Here is an 18,825-nt window from a genome sequence, read left to right on the forward strand (position 1 = left end):
TCTGCTCTTTAGTTAAAAGCTCCTGCTGCATTTCCCATTCTTTTTATTTCTTCTTTTTTTGATGGTGGATTGGCCTCTGGGGAAAATATTCCGAATTAAATTTGGACGGATTCTCTTAGACCTTTTCTCCTATGTAACAATATACATATACACTGCTCCTCCTCCTCCAAATAGTAATGTAATGAATCAAAACATCCACATATACACTGCTCCTCCTCCTCCAAATAGTAATGTAATGAATCAAAACATCCACATATACACTGCTCCTCCTCCACCAAATTGTAATGTAATCAATCAAAACATCCACATATACACTGCTCCTCCTCCACCAAATAGTCATGTAATCAATAAAAACATCCACATATACACTGCTCCTCCTCCACCAAATAGTCATGTAATGTAATGAATCAAAACATCTACATATACACTGTTCCTCCTCCTCCAAATAGTCATGTAATGAATCAAAACATCCACATATACACTGCTCCTCCTCCACCAAATAGTCATGTAATGAATCAAAACATCCACATATACACTGCTCCTCCTCCACCAACTAGTCATGTAATGTAATGAATCAAAACATCTACATATACACTGTTCCTCCTCCTCCAAATAGTAATGTAATGAATCAAAACATCTACATATACACTGTTCCTCCTCCTCCAAATAGTAATGTAATGAATCAAAACATCCACATAAAAAGCCAATAGAGGTTCAAAATGTTTTTGTTTCTTGTGATTTTTTTCAAGCAATTTTTGGTCTCACATTGCATGTTAGAGCTCTTTTACACAGATCCACCACATATTTTAAGGAACATGAGTTGATACAAGCCAATAGGAGTGTAGACTGCGTACCATGGTAATAAAAACATAATGTCAGATTTGGCTGACTTGGCTATGTTATAATCCATTCTACTCTAGTTTCCCCGGTAATAGGAACAGGTGATGGGTTTTGTCTGTAAACGTTTGTCTGTTTTTGACTGCCACAATTACTGATTTGATATTGATTGACAGCTATTTGATTGACACATTCGGAGTTAAATCAGTTTACTGTTGTCAATGAGGCTAGCCTCTGATGTTGGGGAGTTGTTGAATGAGAAGAAAGAAGGTTATTGAGTGGATAAACTTAATTGATTGTTCGTCAATGTAGATTAATCTTTTAGAAGACACTGAGATCCTTTATTTGACAACATTGCTGTCTGGCCGGGACCTAAACCAGGAATTTGTTCATTCATCATTCATTCAACATTTGACCATGAACTGTATTCCCTCAGTAGATAGCCTAATACCTCTGTGTAAAGGAATCACAGGAGACTCTTCCTTCAGTAACACAGATGGCACTGTCCCCACCAGGTCTGTCTTATAAAACCAAGGAACTTGGTGAGGACAAGGCTGAAAAGCCATTTGAGGCCATAAGAGAAGAACTATCTGGCTAATGGGTGCCCTGGGCTGTTTGTTGGAAAGGAGAAGCAATTTCTGTGTATGTGTATGTGTTTTTTCTGTTGTTTTTTTTTCACCTTTATTTAACCAGGTAGGCCAGTTGAGAACAAGTTCTCATTTACAACTGCGACCTGGCCAAGATAAAGCAAAGCAGTGCAACAAAAAACAGCACAGAGTTACATATTGGATAAACAAAAGTACAGTCAATAACACAATAGAAAAATCTATATACAGTGTGTGCAAATGGGGTAAGGAGGTAAGGCAATACATAGGCCATAGTAGCGAAGTAATTACAATTTAGCAAATTAACACTAGAGTGATAGATGTGCAGATGATGATGTGTAAGTAGAAATACTGGTGTGCAAAAGAGCAGCGATCGGTTGAAGAGCATGCATTTAGTTTTACTAGCGTTTAAGAGCAATTGGAGGCCACGGAAGGAATGTTGTATGGGATTGAAGCTCGTTTGGAGGTTTGTTAACATAGTGTCCAAAGAAGGGGCTGATGTATACAGAATGGTGTTTGCGTAGAGTTGGATCAAGGAATCACCCGCAGCAAGAGCGACATCATTGATATATACAGAGAAAAGAGTCGGCCCGAGAATTGAACCCTGTGGTACCCCATAGAGACTGCCAGAGGTCCGGACAACAGGCCCTCCGATTTGACACACTGAACTCTATCTGAGAAGTAGTTGGTGAACCAGGAGAGGCAGTCATTTGAGAAACCAAGGCTGTTGAGTCTGCCGATAAGAATACGGTGATTGACAGAGTCAAAAGCCTTGGCCAGGTCGATGAAGACGGCTGCACAGTACTGTCTTTTATCGATGGCGGTTATGATATCGTTTAGTACCTTGAGCATGGCTGAGGTGCACCCATGACCAGCTCGGAAACCGAACCGGAGAAGGTACGGTGGTATTCTAAATGGTCAGTGATCTGTTTGTTAACATGGCTTTTGAAGACTTTAAAAAGGCAGGGCAGGATGGATACAGGTCTGTAACAGTTTGGGTCTAGAGTGTCACCCCCTTTGAAGAGGGGGATGACTGCGGCAGCTTTCCAATCTTTAGGAATCTCGGACGATACAAAAGAGAGGTTGAACAGACTGGTAATAGGGGTTGCAACAACGGCGGTGGATAATTTTAGAACGAGAGGGTCCAGATTGTCTAGCCCAGCTGATTTGTACGGGTCCAAGTTTGCAGCTCTTTCAGAACATCTGCTATCTGGATTTGGGTGAAGGAGAAGCTGGGGAGACTTAGGCAAGTAGCTGCAGGGGATGCGGAGCTGTTGGCTGGGTTTGGGGTAGCCAGGAGGAAAGCATGGCCAGCCGTAGAGAAATGCTTATTGAAATGTTTTATTATTGTGGATTTATCGGTGGTGACAGTGTTTCCTAGCCTCAGTGCAGTGGGCAGCTGGGAGGAGGTGCTCTTACTCTCTATGGCCAAGGATAACTTTGTGTACGGGTGCGATAATGATGAGGAAAAGAAGGCTTTTCTGGTGCATGGGTCCCATGGTGAGGGTGAGTAGTGCTGTGATGTCTGTGATTGTGCTGGATCCCAATGGTTGCTTATCCAGGGCTTGGACCGGAAAAGGAGAGGAGAGGAGGTACGAAGTTATGTTCAGGGAGGAGGCGAGGGCCTCTAGAGCTGTAGAGACAACACCCGAGGGACAGCCAGCCAGTGAAATTGGAACCAGAAAGGGTTTGTCGGAAAACGATGATGATGGAATACTCACACCGACCCTGGGAGACGGAAGATCTGCCCTAGTGGACTCTGGGTTGGGACACACCGGACACCGCTGAAGCCCCTCCTGGCCGCAATTAGGGACAGAGCCCTAGCAGTCTCCGGCGACGCCGCTATGCCTGGAGGAGGTTGTGTCCCCTATCTCCACGGGTTCAGGTTCTGCCTCAGGATAGCCAAAGGAGGGAGGCGAGTGGCGAGGTGGGCACCGGCACTCCCGAAGAAGATTATCCAGACGGATGTCCATAGCGATGAGTGCGTCCAAGGATAGGTTGTCATGCCAACTCCATCTGGACCTTTTCGAGCAGTCCTTTCCAGAAGAAATTGGGGAGCTCCAGCTCATTCCATCCGGTAGAGGCTGCCACAGTCCGAAAGGTGCTGGCACCCTGCTGGAGTTGGAGAAGTCGCTGACCTCCCTCTCTGTTCTCTGGAAAATGGTCGAAGACCGCCCTGAACAGAGCCATGAACCTCTCATAGGAACCCAGCTCCTCCTCTCCTCTCTCCCAGATGGCCGTAGCCCACACCAACGCCCGTCCGGTCAGCAGGGAAATTACAGTGGCAACCTGGGACCTCTCGGTGGTGGGGGCTCCTGTCTGATAGAGGGAGCACTGGAGTAGGAAGCTACGGCATTTTGATGTACCGTCATACTTCTCCTGAAGGGACAGTAGGTCATCGCTGACCTGGGCGGACTGCTGGGTTGGCTGGGGGACTGGCTCACCTTGACGACCCGTGGTAAGAGGCCCTTTGATGGGGGTATGGAGAGTCTCGCTGGTGGGGTCGAGGTGGTGGAGAACGTGGAGGACCTCCTCCATGGCCGTACCCAGTTGCGCCAGCTGGTCGTTGTGTTGGTGGAGTAGATGACCCTGTTCCTTGACCTTCTGGAAGATATTTTTTTCCTCTACTGCTTCCATAATGCAAGGCAGTATTCTGTCACGTATACACAGGGAGTCAATGAGCAGGTGCAATGAAGCAAGGCAAATGATCAAAACGCGATGCGTACTGGACATGAAAACAAACCAATACTGCCTGATGCCTAAGGCTACTGAGGGCTAAATAAAGGTACACCAAGGTGATGATGAAGTCCAGGTGTGCGTAATGATGGGGAGCAGGTGTGCGTAATGATGGGGAGCAGGTGTGCGTAATGCTGGGGAGCAGTAGTGTGTAATCATGGGGAGCAGATGTGTGTAATAAGGGTTGTTTTCCAGGACCGGTGGTTAGTAGACCGGCAACGTCAAGCGCTGGAGAGAGGGAGCGGGAGTAGGCGTGACATGAGCTTTTGTGCTTATGGAACATTTATAGGATCTTTCATTTCAGCTCAGGAAACATGGGACCAACACTTTACATGTTGCGTTAATATTTTTTTTAAGTGTAAAACCACTTATTCGAAGCACAAGACCTAGACCTACACATTGACATATTGTGGAATGTTGTACAATGTATAGTTTTTGTTTAAATCGATGTAAACTAAAATATTTGTATCATTATTTAATTAAGACAGGCACTTACCATAGTATTTATTTTTTCTTTAGAAATGGGAAAACATGTTTTTTATAAAGTTAAACATGTGCTCTTTATGAGAGAATGTTAAAATTAGGTGAAATTAAAAATAGATGTTTTACTCAGTCATCACAATTTAAATTATATCATTGCCAAAACATTATCTCCATTGATCAATATGCAAAGAGTAATTTAAGAAGCCGAATTAGGAACCGCTTTAGCCACCCTGTAGACTAGATGTCACAGCCATGCATTTCTGGAATTGTCAGCCATTACATGCATTTGAGCAAAGATGCAAATATACCTACATGTATTTGAAATACATTTTACGTGATGTTAAATATATTGAAATATCCATGATAGGTTAGCAAACGTTGAGTAGGTGCATGCCTGCTCCGCATGATAGATTGTTTACTGCTGCTGTTAGGCTAGCAGAACAGCAGAGAGGAGAGGAGAAGCGTGCCTAAGAGGAGAGGAGAACATTTTTGTATTTTTCTTGTATTTAAAAGAATTGTAACGATGACCGTGGTCATTTGCCTGAAGAAAAAAAAAACGTCACCCAAAATTCCATGATCGTCACAGCCCTAGTGTGTGCGTGTGTGTGTGTTTGTTGAAGTGAATGAAGCTGCTCTCTTTAAACCCAGCGAAGAGGACAAGCATTTCTGGCATTGTTTTCCCCCAACTCTCCCCCGGCCCCTTTAGAGGAAAGGCTATTTCTGTCCCTGCCTGAATTTGTGAGGCAGCAATGCACACCCCTCCCACTGTGTGTGTGTGTGTGTGTGTGTGTGTGTGTGTGTGTGTGTGTGTGTGTGTGTGTGTGTGTGTGTGTGTGTGTGTGTGTGTGTGTGTGTGTGTGTGTGTGTGTGTGTGTGTGTGTGTGTGTGTGTGTGTTTGTATCCTTAGCCCAGGGTTAATGATAACTCTGGGCTAAGATAATGCAGAGTGAAAAGGCGTAAAGTATTTTAGCATTATTATTTGTTTCAGAACAGGAGTGAAGACCATAGTGTGTGTGTGTGTGTGTGTGCAGTTGTCTGTATGTGTATATGTGCCTGTGTGTGTGCACATCTTGGCGGGCCATGTGCGGGCCTGTATCTCTATGTGTGTCTCTGTACGTATGTGGTATGTGCACTCGTCTGTTTGTGTATGACTTAATTTCACATTAATGTAAACTGGCCTGGAAAATAAAGTGATTTGAGCAGGAACACTGCGTCAGCATCTGTGGATAAAGGAACATAGGCCAGCACTGGGACAGCACTGGGACAGACCATGTTATAGTAGCACGCTAGTTCCAGTCACAGTGACTAATATTGAATTCCCCCTCCAGCCATTCTCATGACCTGCCTTGCACTGTAGAAGACCAACATCTGCACAGAGCTCCTTTAGGCTCTGCACAGGGTGGATGGGAAATGTAGGCTGTAATTTTTAAAACGGATATAAAATAATATAAAACAGGATTGCATGCAGTATCTGACCATGGACATGACCCTTCGTTAGGAATGTTTTCAGACCAATTTCTCAACTTTCCAACTGGTTAGGCATACTGCAGTGTCTTACTATGTCTTATAAGATATGGACTGCTCATCTCGAATATTGTTTGTTTGACTGTGGCCCTTTGATTTAAATACACAGATGCACATTTTACATTTGAGATATTTAGCAGACAGTCTGCAGAATGAGGCGAGAGAGAAGACTGTTTAACTCTCCTCTCCATCTTTGCAGGCTCCCCAGTGGTGCTCCCAGTGCTCTGCAGTCAAGGCGCTCATTATTAATTCATCAGATTTACTGTCGCAATGACTGCTATCGTTAGCTGGGAGCCTGCATTCAACTCACAAATGGCTAGCGTTGAATGCTACATCGAAATTAGTATATTAAAGCTTTACATCAAAAGGAAGAAGGGATGACTGAGATGATTGAGAGTTCTAGTCATGTTCTAACTGCACTTGGTCCTAGGTTAAGAGAGATTTTAGTCCAGGACTAAACAATGTCACACTTGCACATTCTGATGTATGGCTGGGCGCCAATACGATATGTATTGCAATTCTCACGATTCAATATTTATTGTGGCTCGATACTGTAATTTTATTGCGATTTGACGTTCCAAACATTTTGCTCACTATCTGTTCTACAGTGAGACAAAAGAGAGCATGAGAACATTTGTTTTGATCAGTCATGGAAATAAAAGTACTGAAAACATGTTGGTTCCCTATTTAAAAAGAAAATGGAGAACAAGCTATAGGATAAAAATTACCGGAGTTTTGGAGCAGGTACACCTGACTAGCGTTAGCGCAATCAAATCAAATGTATTTATATAGCCCTTCTTACATCAGCTGATATCACAAAGTGCTGTACAGAAACCCAGCCTAAAACCCCAAACAGCAAGCAATGCAGGTGTAGAAGTACGGTGGCTAGGAAAAACTCCCTAGAAAGGCCAAAACCTAGGAAGAAACCTAGAGAGGAACCAGGCTATGAGGGGTGGCCAGTCCTCTTCTGGCTGTGCCGGGTGGAGATTATAACAGCACATGGCCTAGATGTTCAAATGTTCATAAATGACCAGTATTGTAAAATAATAATAATCATAGTAGTTGTCGAGGGTGCAACAAGTCAGTAACACAAGAGTAAGTGTCAGTTGGCTTTTTCATAGCCGATCTTTGAGAGTATCTCTACCGCTCCTGCTGTCTCTAGAGAGTTGAAAACAGCAGGTCTGGGACAGGTAGCACGTCCGGTGAATAGGTCAGGGTTCCAGCAGGTCTGGGACAACAGGTCTGGGACAGGTAGCACGTCTGGTGAACAGGTCAGGGTTCCATAGCTGCAGGCAGAACAGTTGGAACTGGAGCAGCAGCACGGCCAGGTGAACTGGGGACAGCAAGGAGTCATCAAGCTAGGTAGTCCTGAGGCATGGTCCTAGGGCTCAGGTCCTCCGAGAGAGAGAAAGAAAGAGAAAGAGAGAATTAGAGAGAGCATATTTAAATTCACACAGGACACCGGAAAAGACAAAAGAAATACTCCAGATGTGACAGACTGACCCTAGCCCCCCGACACATAAACTACTGCAGCATAAATACTGGAGGCTGAGACAGGAGGGGTCAGGAGACACTGTGGCCCCATCCGATGAAACCCCCGGACAGGGCCAAACAGGTAGGATATAACCCCACCCACTTTGCCAAAGCACAGCCTCCACACCACTGGAGGGATATCTCCAACCACCAACATACCATCCCGGGACAAGGCCGAGTATAGCCCACAAAGATCTCCGGCACGGCACAGCCCAAGGGGGGGGCGCCAACCCAGACAGGAAGACCACGTCAGTGACTCAACCCACTCAAGTGACGCACCCCTCCCAGGGATGGCATGGAAGAACACCAGTAAGCCAGTGACTCAGCCCCCGTAATAGGGGTAGAGGCAGAGAATCCCAGTGGAAAGAGGGGAAACCGGCCAGGCAGAGACAGCAAGGGCGGTTCGTTGCTCCAGCCTTTCCGTTCACCTTCACACCCCTGGGCCAGACTACACTTAATCATAGGACCTACTGATGGCTGGAAGTATATTGTAACATATAGCACAATGACTGGAAGTCTATGGGAACAGCTAGCATGCAAGTTGCTACTGTAGACTGCTAATCATTGCACTAATGCTAGTTAGCATTGGCTCGTGAAACTACCTCTAACTTCCTTCATACCGTACACAGATATATAAAAATGGTATACACAAATTCATCTGACTCTGGGGAAGTACATAATGGGCGTAATTTATCCTATCCTATCCCTTTAAGGATAACTCTGGGCTAAAATAATGCAGTGTGAAAAGGCGTAAATATGTTAGCATTATTATTTGTTTTAGAAAAGGAGTGATGACCGTGTGTGTGTGCGTGTGTGTGTGCGTGTTCATGTATGTGTCAATGGCAGTTTTCTGCCATTTATTTTGGGTGGGTGAAAAAGCACACCTTGTCCACCACCTCCACGTGCATGATAAGTATCTTCAAAACCGGTTTCAAAACTACGTGTATGTAAAATGGGTCTTAGAGAAAAGCAGTGAGTGAGAGATTGGCCACGAGGGGAACCCTTTGAACGTTATTGAGGGATTTAAAATGATTTCACCAGCTTACCAAACTGGGGATGCTAAGTCTCTGAACCGAAGAGTGAGGCCTTGACAGATTAAATCTTCCAGACGTGTTTCAAGTACAGAGAGGCAGAAAGCAGAGAACAATCTGGGATTAGCACTTTGAAAGGCCTGCAAACGAGTAGTCAAGAACCATTGAGGTGCAGAGTATGACATTGAGGGGCAATCTAAGGATTGGAGGTCTTGGTTGAATGGCTAGGATGTGAATGTGATGCTGTGGCTGCGTAAATACTGCATAAATAAATACTGTATTTGGTCTATTGACAGTATTCCTCAGACAGCATACGCAGTAGCTGATTAACATGCATCATGTTTTTAAGTGTGGGTGAGAAGTTCTGTCTGTTGGGTAAAGATAAACACACACTGTCGAGTGTGGTTAACACACATGCATGCGGATGTGCGCACACATGCGTGTGCAGTTACAAAGAGGGCAGCCAGTCAGTCTTGCAAACTGAGGCCAGAGGAGATGAGCTCCCCTCAGCCCACTCACACATCTCTCAGTCTATGTGACTGGGTTGTGTGTCAGAAACATGGGGGACATGCCTTTGTGTGTGTGTGTGTGTGTGTGTGTGTGTGTGTGTGTGTGTGTGTGTGTGTGTGTGTGTGTGTGTGTGTGTGTGTGTGTGTGTGTGTGTGTGTGTGTGTGATTGGCCCGTCACTCAGAACCAAGTGGGAACCCGAATCTAACTTGTTCCATCTTCAACTGGCACCATCAGTTAGAGTCTAACTGCTCTGTCTGTCTGGCTGGCTGACATTGACTGTGCTCACACAGAGGCAGATGTGACCGCCTAAATAGTGTAGAGTGTGTGTGTGTGTGTGTGTGTGTGTGTGTGGAGGGGGGTAGCTTGCCTAGGAACCCTGTTAGGAAGCAGTTAGCTAGAGGCTGATCCAGGAATAGCTACACCTCTGCCTGTAGAGATGTCAGTTGCAAGTCACTGCTGGGTGTAACGCATACCTACCGCCTGTGTGGAGGCTGATTTTCCATGATACACACATTAACAGACACATTAACACATATTATACTGTACACAGTGTACACACATATCCTTTTCTGTTCTCACAAGAGGAGTGTAAGGGTCACCGTTACACGTACAAGTTTGTTTTAATTCTCCTTGTGGGGACCAAACAATTGATTCCCATTCAAAATCCAATTTTCCCTAACCTTAACCCTTAATCTAACCCTAATCCTAACCCCTAACCCTAATTGTAACCTGAAACCTAACCCCTAGCCTAAAATAGCCTTTTCCTTGAGGGGACCTGCGGACCCCACTTCTTCTCAGAATTGTCCTTGTTTTACCATCATTTTGTGAGGACAGTTAAACCAAACACACACACACACAGCTCTCCTGCTGAGGTCTGTTCTCTTCCAAGTGGTGTGTACTAACTATACAGGTGCCATCCAATGAAAACTTTGATCCAGGGAGGGATGCTTTAGGATGAGCTAATTGTAACATTTTAAAGAGGTGGAGATTGGAGGAGACAAGAAAGGAGGAGAGGAGAGGGGAAGAGAGGAGATGTCATTGGTCTTAGTAGATGCGCACACACACACACGCACGCACGCACGCGCACACACATCATAGTTAAGTCATCCCCTAAGGAGCCCCTAAGGAGCCAGATGCAGTACTCCAGGGCCCATATTTATAAAGCGTCTCAGAGTAGGAGTGCTGATCTAGGATCATTTCGGCCTTTTAAATTAGGTGACCTGGACCCGTATTCACAAAGTGTTCCAGAGTATATTTGCTGATCTAGGATCAGTTTGAGCTTTTAGATTAGGGGACCTGGACTTCTAGATCATAATGAATACATGGACACAGGGGATCTGATCCTAGATCAGCGCTCCTACTCCTGGGACACTTGATGAATACAGTTCCAGTGACTATAGGGGAGTGATGGAGCTGGATGGAGCTCTGAGGGAGTAAAAGCCAACCAGATGGTTCACATTTTGTTTCAATATGCATGGCCCTAATTTTAGTCCTGACCGTTCACTCCCCCTTTATTCTCTCTTTTGATGGGCAGTGGCTTTTCAACAGGGTATTTTGCCCTTCGTTGTAAGCTACAGTAAAGCAGTGCATGTCTCAGGGGTTGAAATCAGGGGTTGACTGAGTTCGCTGACATTCGCTGACATCTCTCTTTCGTATATGTCTATTTCTCTAACGCAAAATAGAAAAGCAGTATGAGGGTCTGTGCTCATGCGAAAATGAATGGTGACCGGTGCGTGAGAGAATTGATTTGTTGTTGTAGAGTTCAGTAAATACTCACACTCAAAACACAAAAAGGAAAAAACAAGGAGGCCGAGATGCATTCTTCATGAATCACAATGTCAATGATGTTAAGTGCTGCATTAATCATTAAGCCATGTAAATTGTGAGGGAAAACGACTTTCATTGACTTTGGGTCAATGGAAAAAAATTGGTAATTCATTTGACAATGTTGGGAACTGCTGATGTCCATTGCTCTTCACCTGCTCCTAATTTGATGCAGGTCAGGTTGTATAACAAGCATTGTTCCTGTGCTAACAGAGTCTGGATATGTTAGACTTTCAACCTGTCCTCACCTTTCACCCCCTTCCACTGTAGTCAGCAGAGGAAAGGACACAGGGTTTGACATTGATAGTGTCTGTCTGTACCGAAGCAGCTGAACAATAATCTAAAACAATAGTCTTGTCGAAAATGTGAATGAGAATGCCTTTTTTTTACCTGGGAAAATAAAAGTAATAGTATGGAATGAATTAATGTGGAAAGAGGTAGGGAGGAAAAATAAGCAAAAGAACCAATTTAATTATGAAATGAGTATCTTACGAACTCTCTGAAATCTGCTTGAAGGAAGGGGGCAAGTGTGTGTTTTACTGATCAGTGTACGTTTGTGAAATGAGGAGCATTAGCTGATCCAGAACAGAATAGTTGAGGCGATCTCTCGCTCTCTCGCTCACTCGCTCTCTCTCTGTGGCGTGTGCTCCTTCCAGACGGGGAGACACATCATTGCGCTGAGTTGGACTACACTGGACACTGAGCTGCTGCAGTCTACTCTCTGTCTGAATCTCCTTTATCTCCTAAACTACTACCACTAGTAGATTGTTCTTGAGATCGGACAGTCTGAATCTGAAAAGTCTGTTTTTGTCACTGCTCTGCCTCTGAAAGCCACAGTGGATACTGTGGACATACTGGACACTGAGCTGCAGCAGACCACCTCTCTTTTCTGCGCTGCCGGACAGTTTGCCACGCAGTATCGAACTCGTAGTTCAACTGCTAGTAGTTTGTTCTCTTTCATCCTGTGCTTCTGGGGGAGGTGGGCTAAGACTTGAAACAGGATGCTAACTGCTTGTTGACAACCCGACTCGGAAGGTCTTCCTCTCTGTTGTCATCTTTGTCTTCTCCTTCAGTGGGTTCCTCAAGCTCGTTTGAGTGCTTATTTTCCGTCCGAGTCGAGTCTAAGCTGCCCTACAGGGCCATCATCACTGGGTCACCACCATGCAGGTGTCGTTAGTGTGCTCGGACAACCACCGTGGCGGTGGCGTGACACGCACCACGGAGGAACGTCTGAACCAACGGAACTCCAACAGCCCCAGTCTGAGCACCAAGAACAAGTTCCGCGCTGTGGCCATGGTGGCCCGCAGCCTGGGACAGCTGTCCGTCAACATTCCCTCGTCCAGCGACCAGAGCATACGCACTGGCATGAAGTATAGGTAGGAGTCCAGGAAAGACCCCATGCATGCACCTGGACAAGAGCTGGGGAGCCATATGCATGAAGCGTCTTGGAGAACGAGTGCTGACAGGATCAGTTTTGCCTTTTCGATCACAACACTAGGTGCACCTAATCCTAGATCAGCAATCCTACTCTGAGATGCTTGATACATATGGCCCCAGACCCCAATACTGTACCATCTGTGGGTGAAATAGTTCTCTGTGTTCTGTCAAGAGTGGGATGTATAGATATGACACCCTGACCCTGTACCTTAGCAAGAGCGTAAGATACTGTCTGTACAAATTGTAATGACGAGACCTGCAACCTTGCAAGAATGGCAGGCATGAGTGGAAGAGACCTTGTCTCTCTGTTCAAGTGTGTAGAATAGTTTGAGACATTACCTTGCTCTCTGATGTGCTGGTGCACGTGTATATGGCTGTGCAGGAAAGAGAGAGAACGGATTTCATGGATGACTGATTGTAATGGGGCTATGGAATATTGCTCATAGTTCTGTCTATTACCTTTCTCATTATTCTCTGACCTCATTATAGTGTTGACTGTGAAATGAATAAGACGGATAATCAACTTAATGCCAATCAACTAAGTGGAGAGTGAATACGTTTTTAGCTGAATTCAAGTGGGATGATATACTCTAAAACTAGTCTATAGCTAGTATCATTACTTTAAGACCTTTCCTGACACACAATTATTATACACCTTTGGGAGAAATGTTTAGAATCATGCATGCTATGTGATGGATTCAATAGAACTGTACTTGTAATAAAAGTTCTAGTGACATTACAGCAGTTCATCCTGATGCTGAAGCTTGTAATCAGCAGTAAAAGGAAGCTGACAGCTCAAACGACTCCCCGTCACTACTATACTGCTATGAATGAGACGAGCAGAACGGTATTAGCGCTATCAGTCTTAATGAATTAGACTTTGAAGTGGAAATAGAGCTTAAAATTCTTACATTTTACTTTTAAGGTAAAGACTGAGGGATCGAGCATTTTGTCATTAAGCTCTGGTGGAGCTGGAGGTGGCTTTGATGATAAAGCGCCCTTTAACTTTTAGTGACAGTTGTGTGTTTTGTCTTTTTTCCTCTATTGAATTTGTGAGTCACACAAAACCCCTAGCTAAATCTCATCCTCCTCACCACACACACACACATTTTTGTGAAATTTCAGGACTTTTCGTGGAGTAAAAATGTTTCACCACAATTTTATTTTGATTTTCCCTACCACCAAACCCTAAACCTAGCCCTAATCCTACCCCTTAACCTAACCTTAACACACACACGCACACACGCATACACACGCGCGCACACACACACACACACACACACACACACACACACACACACACACGCACACACACACACACACACACACACACACACACCACCCCTCAGCCCTAATTCAGCCACAGTAGTCCATCTCAGATACATAGTCTAGGGATACATAGTCTATGATGTAGGTTGGAATCTCTGAAATGTGTTTAATGTATTCTGACTATAGACAGAATATACATGTACAGTATACTGTGTATGTTACTGTACCCTTGTTAAAGCTTTCAGTACAAGCAATATTACTGATTGCTGACATTACACATTTGAAGTGTCCTGAAATGACTTTAATGTTGCACTGTCATTTCTAATACATACAGTTGAAGTCGGAAGTTTACATACACTTATGTTGGAGTCATTAAAACTTGTTTTTCAACCACTCCACAAATTTAGTTTTGGCAAGCCGGTTAGGACATCTACTTTGTGCATGACACAAGTAATTTTTCCGACAATTGTTTACAGACAGATTATTTCACTTATAATTCACTGTATCATAATTCTAGTGGGTCATAACTTTACATACACTAAGTTGACTGTGCCTTTAAACAGCTTGGAAAATTCCAGAAAATGATGTCATGGCTTTAGAAGCTTCTGATAGGCTAATTGACATCATTTGAGTCAATTGAAGTTGTACCTGTGGATGTATTTCAAACTCAGTGCCTCTTTGCTTGACATCATGGGAAAATCAAAAGAAATCAGCCAAGACCTCAGAAAAAATGTTGTGGACCTCCACAAGTCTGGTTCATCCTTTGGAGCAATTTCCAAACACCTGAAGGTACCACGTTCATCTGTACAAACAATAGTACTCAAGTATAAACACCATGGGACCACGCAGCCATCATACCGCTCAGGAAGGAGACGCGTTCTGTCTCCTAGAGATGAACGTAGTACTTTGGTGTGAAAAGTGCAAGTCAATCTCAGAACAACAGCAAAGGACCTGGAGGAAACGGGTACAAAAGTATCTATATCCGCAGTAAAATGAGTGCTATATCAACATAACCTGAAAGGCCGCTCAGCAAGGAAGAAGCCACTGCTCCAAAATCACCATAAAAAAGTCAGACTACAGTTTGCAACTGCACATGGGGACAAAGATAGTACTTTTTGGAGAAATGTCCTCTGGTATGATGAAACAAAAATAGAACTGTTTGGCCATAATGACCATCGTTATGTTTGGAGGAAAAAGGGGGAGGCTTGCAAGCCGAAGAACACCATCCCAACGGTGAAGCACGGGGGTGGCAGCATCATGTTGTGGGGGTGCTTTGCTGCAGGAGGGACTGGTGCACTTCACAAACGAGATGGCATAATGAGGAAGGACAATCATGTGGATATAGTGAAGCAACATCTCAAGACATCAGTCAGGAAGTTATCACAGAGAAAGATTCACTAGGACCATCAACTTCCGTTTGAATATCCAAGAAAGGTGTTATTGATTGGTTTTAATTTAATCTTTGATGATTACATTCAAAATTAATTAATGCAATCATCAGGGGGTAAATGGCAAATGATAACATGCTAACATCTTTGTTGAAGGAGAAAAATATGAGACATAATAGAAGTAATATTACAGACCATACGTTCTCATTCAAAGTAATGCATCGTGTCTTGATCTATGTGTCCTTTTCTATGTTCGGAGCTGTGACGTATCAAAAAGATACAGTACTTTATCAGGTGTCAAAGCTGACTATGCTGAAAAACCTTGTTAGTGCATAGATCAAATTTGCTTGTTGATGCTCATTTGAATTTCCTGTCTTTTTGGCTTCAGACAAATGCTAAATATTATTGTTTTGTATTAATACTATTCCCCTCTCATAGAGAATTGTTATAGTACAGTATGTTTTTCATATGTATTGTGTCTTGAATTTTTCTGTGAAATGGGTAGACGTTTTTGTAATTGTATCTGACAGTCTAGAAAGTCCTAATTGAATCACTTGAACGGTTTGATGCTTGATACTGTAGCTACATACTTAACCTTAACTTTGATTAAATATTGAAATATTAATTATTCACAGATGCCATCTTTACCTACTTAGGTCAGGGAGTACAGGGGGGATGTTGTGTAACACACACACACAAACACATACACACACACATTTAATGAGCTGTGATTACGTTTATGAGGATGATGATGATCATTATGTTCCTATTGGTCATCTACCACTATAAATAGATGAAAGGTTAATTGAAGAGCCGGCCAGCCAAGTTCTACTGTTAGTCCTCACTGTCAATTCAGATAAAATAACTAAACCATGTTAATTATGCAAAGTAGTACCACACATACAGTGTGTGTGTCTGTGTTTGCTTGTGTGCATGTGTGGATGTTCATGCCATAGTAAGTTGTTATTTTGTATGGTAGAGTAGGTCAGGGCGTGACAGGGGGTGTTTGTCCGTTTTTGTATTTCTATGTTTAGTTTCTAGTTTTGTATTTCTAGGTTAGTTTTTTGTTTGGCATGACCTCCAATTAGAGGCAGCCGGTAGTCGTTGTCTCTAATTGGAGGCCATATTTAAGTTGATGTTTGTCCCACTTGTGTTTTGTGGGTGATTAATTTTGTGAGTAGTGTATGCCTGCTCTGCGTCACGGCTTTCTTGTTTTTGTATTTCAAGTTTATGGTTTATTGCATTAGTTTCACGACTGAATAAAAGATGTGGAACTACGATCACGCTGCGTATTGGTCCGATCCTTCCGAAAGCCTTGACACATGCATCCTTCTGTGTGTGTGTGTGTGTGCATGTGTTGTTGTGAATGCTACTTAGTAAGGTGTAAGAATTTCACCATTTAGTTATTGACTGGATTCGTCTGGATCGTGAGGTCAACCAGTCTTTTTTCTTGTTTTTCAGCATGTTTTTAAGAATGGCCAGGATCATCATTGACTCTTTTGGTCTGCATTTACCCATGATTTCAAAGTGAGAAAATAGGACTGCTTTATTTGATTTTATCACAACATACAGTGCATTCGGAAAGTATTCAGGCCCCTTGATTTTTTCCACATTTTGTTACGTTACAGCCTTATTCTAAAATGGATTAAATAAAACGAATGACTCACCAATCTACAGACAATAACTCATAATGACAAAGCAGGATTTTAGATTTTTGAAATCTTAGCAAATTTCTTACAAATAAAAAAATGAAATACCTTATTTACATAAGTATTCAGACCCTTTGCTATGAGACTCGAAATTGAGCTCAGGTGCATCCTGTTTCCATTGATCATCCTTGAGCTGTTTCTACAACTGGATTGGAGTCCACCTGTGGTAAAGTCAATTGATTGGACATGATTTGGAAAGGCACACACCTGTCTATATAAGGTCCCACAGTTGACAGTGCATGTTAGAGCAACAACCAAGCCATGAGGTCGAAGGAATTGTCCGTAGAGCTCCGAGAGAGGATTGTGTCGAGGCACAGATCTGGGGAAGGGTACCAAAACAGTTTCTGCAGCATTGAAGGTCCCCAAGAACACAGTGGCCTCCATCATTCTTAAATGGAAGAAGTTTGGAACCAACAAGACTCTTCCTAGAGCTGGCCGTCCAGCCAAACTGAGCAATCGGGGGAGAAGGGCCTTGGTCAGGGAGGTGACCAAGAACCTGATGGTCAATCTGAAAGAGCTCTAGAGTTCCTATGTGGAGATGGGAGAACCTTCCAGAAGGACAACCATCTCTGCAGCACTCCACCAATCAGACCTTTATGGTAGAGTGGCCAGACGGAAGCCACTCCTCAGTAAAAAGCACATGACAGCCCGCTTGGAGTTTGCCAAAAGGCACCTAAAGACTCTACGACCATGAGAAACAAGATTCTCTGGTCTGATGAAACCAATATTGAACTCTTTGGCCTGAATGCCAAGCGTCACTTCTAGAGGAAACCTGGCACCATCCCTATGGTGAAGCATAGTGGTGGCAGCATCATGCTGTGGGGGTGTTTTTCAACGGCAGGGACTGGGAGACTAGTCAGGATTGAGGCAAAGATGAACGGAGCAAAGTACAGAGAGATCCTTGATGAAAACCTGCTCCAGAGCTCTCAGGACCTCAGACTGGGGTGAAGGTTCACCTTCCAACAGGACAATGACACTAAGCACACAGCCAAGACAACGCAAGAGTGGCTTCGGGATAAGTCTCTGAATGTTCCTGAGTGGCCCAGCCAGAGCCCGGACTTGAACCCTATTGATCATCTCTGGAGAGACCAGATAATAGCTGTGCAGCAACGCTCCCCATCTAACCTGGTAGAGCTTGAGAGGATCTGCAGAGAAGAATGGGAGAAACTCCCCAAATACAGGTGTGTCAAGCGTGTAGTGTCATACCCAAGAAGATAATTTTTGCCAAAGGTGCGTCAACAAAGTACTGATTAAAGGGTCTGAATACTTATGTAAATGTTATTTTTATAAATTAGCAAAAAAACTCTAAACCCTGTTTTTGCTTTGTCATTATGAGGTATTGTGTGTAGATTGATTAGGAAAAAAACAATTTAATACATTTTAGAATAAGGCTGTAACTTAACAAAATGTGGAAAAAGTCAACAGGTCTGAATACTTTCCGAAGGCACTGTATTTGTCCCCCAAAACTTTTTCCTGAGTTTTCTTATATCACCTAGATATAGGACAGACACTTCAAAACCTTATTCCTTATGATTTATTTTTTGACTGACTTTTTTGCAATTTAAGAATGTGTTATTCAAGGCGTTTTGATAGGCTATAGTAGTAAACTGCCAAATTCAATATTATATCCCCCCAAAAAGTAAAAAAAAAAAAGATGTTTACCCTAAATGGCTCCTAAAATTCAAAATCAAATACCCAAATGATCCATGGTATGGCCGTCTTAAACAATTCCATATGTTAGGGTAATGAAACCTTGTACACCAAGAACCTGGGAAAGAGTTGCAGGGTAGAGGAGAAGTATTTATAAAGTACAAATAACCATCACTTTGCATGAGGCCATGCAAAAAGACTTAACTAATGATTAGTAAATGGATTATAAGGACCTAATTTCTTATGAATCAATATTAAATCCTTTAAAAGTTGTTTATAAATGTGTGA

General features: G+C 43.4%; 1 protein-coding gene across 5 annotated transcripts in view; it reads left to right on the top strand.

The window, feature by feature from the left end:
- The window catches only part of LOC115166121 (voltage-gated potassium channel subunit beta-2), a 99,526-nt gene that overhangs the window by 49,756 nt on the left and 30,945 nt on the right, over positions 1 to 18,825 (top strand). Inside the window, exon 1 of one of the 5 annotated variants that reach the window (XM_029719835.1) lies at positions 9,990 to 12,460. The exons of 3 other annotated variants lie outside the window; for them this stretch is intronic. In XM_029719835.1, coding sequence (XP_029575695.1) covers positions 12,246 to 12,460 — 215 coding nt within the window. In that variant the 5' untranslated portion in view covers positions 9,990 to 12,245. Of the gene's footprint in view, positions 1 to 9,989; positions 12,461 to 18,825 lie in introns of those variants that run through there. One more of the 5 variants, XM_029719833.1, reaches the window with a different exon arrangement.

This window comes from Salmo trutta, chromosome 28 (assembly GCF_901001165.1).
Source record: "Salmo trutta chromosome 28, fSalTru1.1, whole genome shotgun sequence".
Classification (NCBI taxonomy): domain Eukaryota; kingdom Metazoa; phylum Chordata; class Actinopteri; order Salmoniformes; family Salmonidae; genus Salmo; species Salmo trutta.